General features: G+C 41.3%; 1 protein-coding gene across 2 annotated transcripts in view; it reads right to left on the bottom strand.

The window, feature by feature from the left end:
- NAV3 (neuron navigator 3) overlaps positions 1–12,328 on the bottom strand; it is a 363,931-nt gene extending 351,603 nt beyond the window's left edge. For both annotated transcript variants that reach the window (XM_054988337.1, XM_054988336.1), the window contains exon 1: positions 12,086–12,328. In XM_054988337.1, coding sequence (XP_054844312.1) covers positions 12,086–12,328 — 243 coding nt within the window. The remainder of the gene's footprint in view (positions 1–12,085) is intronic.
- Positions 12,329–13,120: the final 792 nt, after the last annotated feature.

The following is a 13,120-nucleotide window of genomic DNA, read 5'->3' on the forward strand; positions in this document are numbered from 1 at the left end:
GGAGAGCCTGCTGGCCCCCACGAACAGTCAACCATGAACATGTTCATGAACAGGGCCATGTTCGTGGTTGTTCATGAGTCCCTGTTCGTGGATGGCAACGAACAACGAACATCATGTTTTTTTTCTGTTTGTGCCCATCTCTACTCACAACAGCCCAGTGAGTTAAGTTAGGCTGAGATTGTGATATCACCTTACCTTTGAGTTAGAAATGATTTCAAAGAATCAGCATTTCATCAAGACTTCCTGTGCTGTCCACAAACTTATGTTAAATACTAGAAGTTATTCTGGAAAGGGAGCTTACAAGACATCTCGACTCAGCAAAAAGATGCAAAAGGGAAGGGATGAACCTCCTCACAGGAGGGTTTGTCATAGCACAAGAATTTGGTGTGATCATTTATTAGTTGTACCGGTCTTGCTAGTCTGTTTGATAATCAGCATTAGGGATCATGAAAGTCCCTGTGTGCACTGTAGCTATTAGCCATCCAGATGTGCACATGTCCCAAAAGAATTGACTTGGTAAGTGTTGTACTGAAAAAAAAATCTACTTGTGGCACCTAGCCACTATTATTAATAATCAAAATCTGTTTCCATATCTGGGAAATATACTGATGTAAATCAATGCATTTTCAAAACAGGTGATTAGAGATAAATTTATTTCAGTAAGCAAGCTACAAACTAATTTACCTTCCGTACCAGGTATTCTTCTCTTTAGAGCTGCCTTGTATCAGATCAGATTCAATGGCCCATTTAGAAAAGTGCCATCCCTGGCTAGCAGCAGCTCCTCCTTTCAGTGACCTCATTCATGTAAACCACATGCTCTACCACTGAGCTACGGCTGCCCTGTAAAAAGGAAACATTCCTCCTGTTTTGTCTTTTTAAAATGCTGAGTTAAATATTCACAGTCAGTTGGAAAGCCAGTTTTCCTGGCTTCAGTTCTAACTGGCCATTCCTCTTCCTTCTTAACCAAACTCTACGCTCAGTTTCTAAATAAAGCTATTTACAACTCTGAAAACTTAGGCAATTTTCATGGCACCTACAAGGAAAAATAGCTTCCTTTACATCTTTTTGGGTGATGTCTGTATTGGCTACTACAGGACAACATAAGAACCAATGTGATTTATATGTTGTCTCTTTGTGGGGGAGGGTCACTTCTATTTAGAAACTATACGACCCTCTGGAGCGTCTTTTGCATTACTGTAAGGCAGCAGTCTGCATTTGCAAAAGAAAATCCTGTTTACTGACTGCCATGCATTGCCAGGAAATCCCATTGTTGCTGTTAGTGGTGAGTAAAAGTTCTGTGTGCTGATTTATGTCTTACTCACCCTAAATTATGTCTGAGCCATACTGATCTTTCCTGCTGGATGAAAGCATTCTACAGAACTTGCTATGAAGCTGACTTGCTGTGCCTGACCATCCTGATTACTAAGATGTGATGGTTTTACAGATGTCCTATAAATCAAGCCCTGTTGCACAACAGGAAGCAAAGGCTGCCAAAATCCTTGGGAGTCCAGCACAGCATCATCAAGATGCTGGGCCAGGTGCTAGAAATTTGGGAGTGCAGCTTTGCTGAACAACATTTGGAAAAAGGAAATGCTCGGGAGACCCCCATTGCCTCCTCTTGAACTCATTTTTCCAGATTAACCACAGCTGCATTAATTGGACATTTTCAGCAGAATAATGATTTTGAGCATGTGTTGAAAAGTGGACCCTGGTAATGAGAAAACAGGCTATAGAGCCGTTACAATCATAGAAGATTGGGCTGAAGAGGCAGTCAGGGAGGTTTAGGTCCCCTTGAAAACTGACCACATTCTTCAGGGGGGAAATCCTCCATCCCTACACTCTGACCTAGAGCTGACAACTAATCAGAAAAAGAGCAACTTGAGGCATTTCAGATGGAGGGGGAAGTTGCCTGAACTTTTTAGTATGTAAAAGCTAGAACTTGGGGCTGTTTGCCAGAACTGGTCTAAAATTGGCATTTGTGTGTGCAGGAAGCAGCAGTGCAGCACTCACCACTTCACATGCTGCTGGCACAGAATATGGCAGAGTGCCTTTGTGTGCTTCCTTGATAGCTGCTCCTACGTAAGATCTGGCCAGCATCATGGACAGCGGCAGTGCAGAGCAACAACTGGGCAGAGGTAATGGGAGGACTCACACTCACTTCCCTCAAGGGGCTTTTCCTGGCAGCTCCAGAATGCAAACCGTAGGCTCAATCCTTCAGAAGCATCACCACAAACAGAAAGTTCTGGCATCCAACAGCCTCTTTGCCTGACTATACTCTGATGCCATCTAAATACCTCTTCTGAATTAGAAAGTGGCCTGATCCATCAGCAACACATCCAGCAATAACAAACAATTTCAAGAAAAGCAAAAGCATGCATGTATTCTGCTAAACAGATAGTCTCCGTTATTATGATTATTAATGCTTTTTACATGCAGAGGTATAGACGTGGTCATAGGCTACAAACAACCCTGCCTGCATACCCACAGCAACCTAACCACTTAAGGATTGGCTTCCTCTTGATTTAGTTTGTTTATTTTTCAAACCCTCTCCACATCGTTTATACAGGGCTTGCATAAGAGCCACCAAAATTCTACACACTTTACATTAGGGAATTTGTCTACTTGTACTTCCCAGACACAACATTGTGGATTCTCTTACTAAGATTTCAAATAAGTTATGCAATCTTTCAGCAAATTTTTGCTTTCCAGTAAAAGCAGGAGAGAGCACTTAATGACTTTAAAACTACCACAGTGACTTAAAATTCATGTGGCAGCTCTTCCTGAAAGCAGAGAAGGCTGATTGACGCCACGTGTGTCTGTGGACCAAGTCCGTCCTCCGAATGAGCCAGCTAGCACAGCTAGGTGCTGTTTGTCTGTGCTTGCACTGCATAGCAACTCAGAATACAGGAACAGAAAAGCAGGCAGGTCTTTGCTTGCTAACCCGTATTCAGTGCCTTGAACCACCCCTGCAAACTGGACCCAGATAAAGCCTCCTTCTAGTCAGATCAGCCAAGGAGTAGTTAGGAAGTGAAAATGGGTAAGAAGTTGAGGAGAGAGAAAGAGATGAGGTGGAATCTCCCCTCCCAGTCATGAGTATTTCTATGCACCAGGGGAGCAGTGGTGTGTAGCAGGATCCTCAGGATCTCAAAATCACACTTTCTGCTTCTGGAAAAAGAGTTCTGTGGATGATTATGTCAAGTTCTAGCATCATCTATACAATCTGTACATCATCTGTTTGATAATGTATCATCTATACATCATCTTCTATTCTCAGCATGTGTCTAATGGACTTAAGTGTGGAGGTGAATACTAGGGAGGAGTAATCAACTTCATATTAATGAGTTATGAGAAAGGAACATTTACAGCAACCATATTCCATACAAAGCTAATGAAGTAGTTCTCGGAGATCAAACATGAGCAACAGTGCTACAGATATCTTTGCACATTAAACTCTTCTTCATAGAGGGTTATAGCAACAACAACAATAAACAAAAACAACACTCAATTTAGATACCACCCTTCAGGACAACTTAATGCCACCTCAGAGCGGTTTATGAAGTATGTTATTATTATCCCCACAACAAAACACCCTGTGAGGTGGGTGGGGCTGAGAGAGCTCCAAGAAGCTGTGACTAACCCAATGTTACCCAGCCAGCTTCAAGCAGAGGAGTGGAATCAAATCCAGTTCTCCAGATTAGAGTCCTACCATTGAAACCCCAGCCGGAAGGAAGAGACAGACACAGGCTTGGAATAAAGGGCCGTTTATTAAAATGACCATAAATGTAATGCACGGCAAGAGCTAACTAAGCGGTACAGGTCAAGCCCTGGGGTCATACCACTGACCACCGCCTTGCCTGTCTGGGCGAGCCCCACTGCCCCGGGTATAGGCCATCTCCTGAATGGCTGGAACCCGGCAGCCAGGCCTTGGATCCCCCCTGAAGCACCCTTTATGCCCCAGCCGACTAGCATGAGGTTAGGCCTTGCTCCTGGGGATCCCCTCAGGCGCCTGCCCTCTTAGCAAGGAGCCGTCAAAAGCATCCCGCTGTCCTGGCAGCCCTGCACCCCATGCATGGGGAAATGCCAGAGGGGCTCACCGGCCCGCACCCTATTCCCAAAATCTCCTGCCAACTATTAACTAAACAGCACAACCCAACAATAACTCAACCACTGCCATTAGTGCAAGGTAGGCGAAAAAAAACCCCTTCCCAACAGCCAATCAGGGAAAAGAGGGAAAAATTCCTACCTGGCTCTGAGCCCAGCAGCCAGCTAGTCCTGCACTAAAAACAGGGTGAGGTGGGTGGGCCGAGCGATCGAAGAGACTGGAGCTGGGGAAGGGCGGAGCAGCCAGCAAATGGCTCCTGGCTCCGCCCCCCCAGCAAAGCCCCGGATGCCCAGGAAGGGAGACTGTCTCCGTTCCACCGGGCGGGGCTTCAAAGGACGGCTCCCAGCTCCAGCGGCATTCTGCCGCGCTGGGAGAGCCGCACTCTTAACCACTACACCAAACTGGCTGGGAAGTTGTAGCCAGTCACGGATTCCTAATTCGGGGGGAAATCATGAGCATTATCATCATCATATGTTTTCAAATACATAGTATAAGAAAAATGAAAAACAACAGTTGAAAAAGCACATACACAGTTAAGACACGTGCAAAGGAAGGATTGTAATGGAAAGACTAGATGAAACAGATACATCTTCAACTGCTAGCAGAAGACAATGATAAAGAGCGACAGATGGATCTCCCAGGATGGGGGTGGGGGATTCCACAATTTTATACTACCTGTGTAAAGTGTGAATCAAACATCAATGGACAATAGAATCAAGCTATTTACTGCATTTTGAATTCATGAATATTCTAGAGCAATAATCTCAGTTATGCTGAACACAGTGACAGCATCTTCATAACAATAAATACAATCATCAATCACAATCTTGCAGGATTACGTGAAAATTTGTACACTCCGCAACTCTGACAGCTGAGGCAGAGTCCGTCACTGATGAACAAAGTTTTGTCCCTGCCTAGGGAAATAGTGCTCTAATGAAGGATCAGAGTGCTGGGGCAGCTAGGGTGTTGGACTAGGACGTGGGAGGCCCAGGTTCAAAACCCTGCTCTGCCATGAAAGTTTGCTGGGTGACCTTAGGCCGATCTCACAGTCTCATCCTAACCTACCTCACATGATTGCTGGGAGGAAAACATGGGGGACACGAGAATGATGTAAGCTGCTTTAGGTCCTCATTGAGGAGTAAGGCATGGCATAAATGAAGGAATGAAAGAAAGAAAAAATAATGAAAGAACAATGAATGAATCTTGGGACTCAGGCTTCAAACTGTAACATAGCTTTTTGCCAAACAATTGCAATAAACCTCCTTAAAGAGTAGGGAAAGACCCAAAGGCAACATACTTAGTTCTTCATCCTTGCTGTGAATGGAAACAATATTTTAACAGATAATTCTCCAGTTTAGTTTGAAGAATGAGAAAAAGAGAACACAGGCATATTTCTTTGGATAAGCAAGAAAACTGCGAAGAGCCACATCAACAATGACAGGTATACAGTACAAGCACAAAATTCTTTTGTCTGTGCTGAATCTACCACCACTCGTTTAGTCTCCAAATAACAATATGTCATAAGAGCACCACTGCTGGATCAGACAGTGGCTAAGCCTAGACTAAGTTGGGCTATTCTAGCTGCTAATTTTAACAAAAAGCTGCTAGAAATAAATCAAGCACTCTAAGGCAAACATTCATTACTACTATCAAAGACACAGAATGCTGTCAATCAAGCAATCAAGCAATGTGATGATGTTAAGTAGACCTATCTATAGGTAAAGATATAGATACAACAACAAAATGTTAATGAATAACAAGTAAAATAGTATTCAAAGCCACATGATTATGTGAACCGTGTATGTGAACCGGCAGAGCCACTTGGAACCTTTGCATGAGTGCTGAGTTCACTATGACATACTCCGCAAGGTCATATGGATATCCATTCTCTGTGGATATCCATGCTATTTTCATGAGTTTATGGACTTACATCACAGTGAAAGGATTACACATGTGGTAAAGGTTTCAAGTCTCTTGTTTCAAGTTCACTTACGCACACTCCAGCACTTGCAACAACAATACTATAATCAGATTTCTTTTCCAGAAACGTGAATAAATTGGTGTGTTGTAAAAATTCTTCAGGGCAGGATATCTATCTTTTGATGAACAGTGGACAATTGGAAAAAGGGTTACAGGTTACATATTTCCTTAAAAGAAATGTTTTTGAAGCATGTGAGGAAACAGTAGCAAAAGGTACTTACAGATTTTAAGGCATTTCTCACCTTATTCTGCACAATATTTTAATGGGAAAATATATTGCATGCCCAAGCCTATATGCAAGCACAGCAAGTCCGGGTTTGGAAGGAGGAGCATCTAGAGAGCCATGAACTGATTTCTGCAGCTGTATTCTAAGTCAGACTTGGCACTGCAATGAAGTCTGGAAGCCAACTGCAGTGTCAAGAGTCTCTTACAATCAGGAGCACAGGCCACAAAGGCCATGGAGGAAGCAGCTGGGTGGCAACACAACCTACTAAACTGACATGTGGAAATCCAGATTTACCTTGGAAGTCAGAGCAGTTCAGACTATAGACAGAGCATGCTACACAGTTTACACATGGCGTTCTTCCCACCTGATAGGAGAAGAAAGGTTAACAGCCGTAGCAATTGCTACAGTTGCATTTCCAATTTACTTAAAAAGCTAAGCTAGAATCTCATAGCAGCAGCCAAGGATAAATGTAAACCAGATGATTAATTCATACTTTCCATTATCTTTAAAAGATATCAAGTCATCATTTTCCCCACAAAAATGAGAGTTCCCATATATCCAATTAGACTCCATAATTGCACAAGCACACACAGATTTTCCTTGCATTTGGAAATTTTGACAAGGTATTCATTACATTTTGACTGAAAAGGCCTTTTATCTAATCACTGTCAATGGAAACATTCTTCAAGGTATAGCATTATACCCCCAGAGAGCCATGTAAGAATGTCATGTGTTTAATGCATTTGCTAATCCCAAGAAATTTGCCAAAGGAACTATTTAGGATACATCACTCGATAATATTACAATTTATGGAAGCAATAAAGCAGAATCCACATCTGACCAGGATAACCTGGAGAGACAAGGGTGCATTCACGCTAGCAGTTAACTAGTGGTTTGGTGGTGGATTAATCTCTATAAATCACTCCCAATATGAAGAGTTGCCCCGATCAGAAGATGGTCCCTAGAAGTTCTAACAGTGCATAAGTACGTAAGTAGCCAAACAGAAAGGGAGACTGAGCATCTTTTTAAATACTACACTTTCCTGTACTTGATGACAAATAATGTACAGTGCCATCCTAAGCACTGCAGGAGTATTGGCTTTAGTAGACTTAATGTGCAATCCAAAGAAAAGTTATTCTAGTCTAAGCCCACTGAAATCAATGGTCTTAAACAGGAGTAACTCTGCTTAGTATTGCACTGTTAGAAAGCTCTAGTATCTGAAGAAGTGAGCTGTAACTCATGAAAGCTCATACCTTACCACAAATTTTGTTAGTCTAATAGGTGCTACTGAACTCTTGCTCTTTTCTACTGCTAGAAAGCTGTAACTCTGCTTATCACAGCTGTAGTAGGCATTATCTTCCTCTTTGCAGCAAGGGCAAAACAAAGAGGAACAACACTTAAGTCTGCAGATCCAAATGGCATATGTATGAGGATTCGTATCAACTCATATATGAAATTCGCATCTGTTATCTACTAACAAGTCATTATCATGGGATAATAGCATGGCTCCTCTTATGGATAAAATATTTGTTAAATGGTAGGAAGGAGAAAGTACAAAGAAATATTGTACTTGAAATCAAGGTTGCCAACTCCAGATTGAGAAATTTCTTGAGATTTGGGGGTGGAGCATGGGGATGGCATGGTTTGGGATGGGGAGGGATCTCAGCAGGGTATAATCCCATAGAGTCCAGTGTCCAAAGCAGCCATTTTCTCCAGGATATCTCTATGGGCAGGAGAGCAGTTATAATTCTGGGAGATCTCCAGCCAAACCTGGAGGCTGGCAACCCTATTTGCAAAGGAGGTAAAGGAGCAGCTGGGTCCCCAGAGGATTATTATTGGAAGTGATAGTATATAATTTGTTCATTAATAACATGGAATTGGGGTTGAGTACTGTGATTGCCAAGGGATGGCCACAAGCATAGAGGACTTCAAAGGGGGGTTAGGCAGGTTCATGGAGGAAAGGTCTATCAATGGATACTAGCCATGGTAACTAAAAGGAAACTCCATATTCCTTCCTTCCTTTCTTCCTTCCTAGGTTGTATTCTGCCTTTCTGCCCAAACAGCGGAACTCCTCTGGCCTCCACCGCCACCTGTTTATCCAACAGCAGGCCCAGGTCCAGCAGCACCCCTGATACTTCAGAGGGAATACAATCCCACCTAGAATAGGAGAAAACCCATTTCCTAGATCAGACAGTGACAACAAACCTCTGAATACCAGTGCTAATTTAACCCCCATGAGGTAGTTGGTTCAGCCCAAGAGGGTATTTGGAGCCTGGCAGCTGAGGAAGAGGCTGGTTACTGGGGAGATTGATAAAAAATTTTGTCCACTTATCACTTTGAATAAGATAACTGGAAACATACTGTCTGTGAAAACTGAAGAGTAAAAGTGTGAGTGAGTGTTATATTTAGTTTGCCATGATTAGTGGAACCACAGTATTATTGCAAGGTTGTAATTCCTAAGATGAAGACAGAAGCCTGGGTTTCAGTTTGTTTCCACAATCAAGAGGACTGTAGAAAGGGACTCAGGCACTTGGTGGACCTGCAAGTTGGACTGTTGGACTTTGCCCACCCTCAAGTGGTGCCAAGAGACAACCAGTTACTTGGCTTAACTTAAAGACATAATCAGCTGCAAGCTTCTGTTCTTTGTTGCACCTATGTACTTGGTTGTAAAAATCTAGTTGTATTGGCCTGACTATAGAAAGGTTTTGAATTAAAGGAATTTCTTAATTTACATTTGTCTTGCAAGTTTTGTTCCTAATTTAGCCCAACAGAACCCATACAGAAAAGAGATTATACTAGCAGGCAGCATCAAGGGAAGGCACCCCGTTTGTTGGCCCTTCCACTGTGTGAAACAGGATGCTGGATTAGATGGACCAGTGGTTTGATCTAACAAGCTGCACTTATGTTCTTATGTGCTACCATATGTTAGTAAAAGCAGCATGCAAAAATAGTGTTCATTCAAAACCGATCAGTCACATCAAGATGACTTTTTTTGCATCATTGTATGAATGCACACATTCACATCATTAATGGTGTGTGTGGCGGGGCGGCGGGGGAGATACAAAGTTATGCATGAGATCTGTATATAAACTGAGAGGATTTCTTATGCAATGCTTCCGTTTAAAAAAGATTGGGAAATTCTCAGAATTCCAGAATGTCAGGACCAATTTGGATAGAAAGCATTTCAGAAGCATCCCTGTGTGAGAATAGATTGCTGCTGTTAGAAAGGTAGGCTATGCATATCTTATGTTATGTTCATGGTTAGGCACACTGCTTGAATGGATGAAGAGCCAACACTTCCCCCTTGCAATGGCACACAAAAAATTATTTAACCACTTATTTGATACATACAACAGCATCAATACAAAATGCCAAAGTACTTGAAACTGACTTAGTAACATTGCTTTAATTTACTTAAGCCTATGCAGAGGACACTTGTTTTCAACCTTTTATATGTAGCATAGGTTTCAACAGGACTTATATTAAATCAAGGCATTTAGACGTAAGTGGAAGATGATTATTCATCTACGACCCTATGTTTCCTTGTTTCTGAAACTTCTTGTCTTGTTTGGCAATGTTACTAACTGCATGTAACTTTAGTTGCAAATAGGAAAATGTCTTATCACAGTGATAATCATGTTTGGACACCACCAACATTCATCAAGGCTTCAGTGTGCTTAATGACACATAATCCCTATGCATATTCTGAAAGCAGATGATATAGTAACCATGCTAAGCAAGTCTGGATTTGATCAGCGCCTGGATAGGATATTGTCTGGGAACTTTATGTGTGTAGAAAGCTGAGATTTAAATATAATAAATAAAACTGTGTGCTGGATGACTCCAGTTGGCTGCAACAAAGGGCTTACGCATGCCTGGGACATCCATAGCTAGTTATGATGACAGCTAGATCTCTTTGGGTATATGGCACAATTTCTCCAGTTGCAGTGGGAAAACCACACTTGTCAAGGCAGAACATCAGAAGATAATGAGTGACTTTTGAGTATGAAATACCTTGTCAAAATAACCATTGATGTATACGATGCTCCTAAAGGCCAAGAAGCACAAACAATTTCAATGGTTTCTGACACCTGCACTGAAATAAATAATGAAAATCAGCAATGTTTCATGGATTTTATCCTTCTGCTCCATTCAGCACAATGTACATTAAATATAAGGAGATGTTCAGATTGAAAATCTATAATCCAGCAATGTAACCAAATCTCAGGGTAAGACTGGGGCATAAATCTAGAGCACAATGCAGAAAAGGGGGCGGGGGCAAAGATCGCATTCCCTTAATGTGATTTAACTATTTTTGTCTGTTTGTTTTTTGCAACTCTCATAACATTCAGATTTCAAGAATATTTCATTCATAAGTAAATAGAAAAACTTCAAACCAATTGTACTTAGTCAATCCAATAAAGTATCAAGAGCTTGGAAATGCTGTGTTGAAATTGGGTATTCTTTCCACCTTTGCAAATAATATCACTCAGGAGTCAGGACCACACTAGTTTTCCTGTGGTAATCTATCTAGGAAGGCATAATATTAAAGAAAACATTCTTTAAACTTATTTGCATTTATCAAGAGCAAAGAAATATGGAGAACTCTACTATAACTAAACTTTAGCATATGTGCCCTGTTAAGCTGCTGATCGGGAAATGGAACTGAAGACTTTGGTGAAGACAAATTGCAGTGACTTCTGTCCGGTAAAAAGCTGAAATCAATACAGAGCATTGGCAATTTTCAATAGAGCATTCTCATAGTCTCACTGATCATTTATGAACGTGGCAAAATTTGATATAACACAAAATGCAGCACAAGCTGGTAACGCATCTTACATTCCAAGCAAGTCTGTGGAAGAGCTAAAATCATCCTTTTATCTCCTAATCAACACCCTGCTTTGACAAACAGTTGTATTTCTATCATGAATTCAGTTTTAAAGCAAAAACCAACACAGGATTTCTTCTGCATCAGCTACACGGGAATTAACAGAATGGGCCAAGGAGCTCTCCCCCCGGCACCCGCCTGTTTCATGAATGCCCATGCAGGAGAATATACTGGTGGAATGTACATTCAAAGAGCTATAGAGACAGGGAATATGAGCTAGCACAAAACCATTGTTTTATTCATTTACTGTAGTTTATGAAAGCATAGCGCATCATGCAAGAAGGCAAGTACTGTGCTGTATTACTATGCTAACATCAAGAGACTTAAAAATAGCTAAAATTCTTATATTGAACATGCTTCGTTTTTTTCAAAACAACCTTAGAAATTCTTTAATTTAAGTTACAATAAATTCTCAAATAATACCAAAACAAAGGTCTAAATATCACACTACTTCACACTTGTAAATATTTTAGAGCATCTCTCTTGCATCATTGTAGCCCCTTTACCTAGTTTTGTAGTTCTGCAGAATGTCTAGCTATGTAGATTGAGAAATCTACTCGAGCATTTATTGGTGTCATGTAGTCTGGAAGCACTTTCCTTGTGGAACAAGGGTGAGTGTGGGAACAATGTTTTTTAAAATGCAGCACACATTTGCCAAATATTTCCTTAACCACTGCCATTTCACAGCCCTGTTTCTCTGAGTATCTGTATGAAGTGATAAGATCTGGCATGCAAACAACATACTAAACTAAATAATTTGCCCATCCTCCCACCCCCACCCCCAAGCCATCCCGTGGTTTTCTTACCATCCACAACATTAGACAACATAGTAAAAAAGTAGGTCAAGCCCCTCCAAAGTTCAGCTGTACAGGTGAAGTTCAGAACTCACCTTGCTATCTTCTGTCTCCTTACTTTTTCCTTGAAGTGCTTTTACTTCTCCAAAATCGCAGGAAGATTTTAATGTAAGTTGACAAGAAAGCATTGAGCTCTCTGCCCTAGAAAGCTCCAGAGACTTTGATGAATATTGCTGTGACCCACTTGTACCAAGATTTGGTATCGGATGCGCTGTATGAATAGGCTTTGACCCTATAGGTGGCTGTCTTAGCTTTGAGGCAACACCAAGTACAGGCATGGCTTTTATAAACGTCTCCGCTTTCTGCCAAAAAAAGAAAATTGCTTCTGACCTCAGCTGGGTAGATTTCAGATTCAGTTAATTCCTGAAGAAATGCTTTAAAGCAAAGTTGCAGTCATCTTCTGAAAATATTTAAAACAATATAGCAGGTTTTCATGAAGAAGCAAAGCTTGGCATTCATCTCTCCTTTCATTCTTCACACACAGAGTTTAGTGAGTCAGTGGCTGTGTAAGACTAAACGTTCCTTTGGGGCGTGAACTTTAGTTGAAGGTAACGGCCACAAAGCCGCCTGTCTGGCATTAAAGAGCTCATAAGCACGCTGTTTCTTCTTCTTACACTGTTACATTGCTGCACATCCATTGAAGGAAATAGAGACACCGAGAGACCAAAGAAACATCTTTGTAGTTCAATTGTCTAAACAGCACGGAAACTGCAAGGCTGGAAACACAGACCTCTTCCTGATTACATAAAGAACCAACCCACATTTTTATTTTTAAAAAATCATTTTGAAAGGGGAAAAAGAATCTGAGTAGTGGCCAAAGCAAACAGCTGTTAGAAATGTTTTTAGCCGGAAACAATCATAGCAATGAAGCTGTTTGTTTCATTCCCAGCTATTTTTCATTGCTGACAGCCATAAGCTACAACAGTTTTTTTTCCTTTTTCCTCCCATGAAAAAAGGTTGAATTCAAAGAACAGTTTGGTTAGCAATAGTCTGTATTGATAGCTTCCGCCTGCTCTGCAATAACCCCATAGAAAAGAAACAAGTTAAGGGTTACCTCTTATTTTTAGCTA

Source organism: Eublepharis macularius, chromosome 9 (genome assembly GCF_028583425.1).
Source record: "Eublepharis macularius isolate TG4126 chromosome 9, MPM_Emac_v1.0, whole genome shotgun sequence".
Taxonomy (NCBI): domain Eukaryota; kingdom Metazoa; phylum Chordata; class Lepidosauria; order Squamata; family Eublepharidae; genus Eublepharis; species Eublepharis macularius.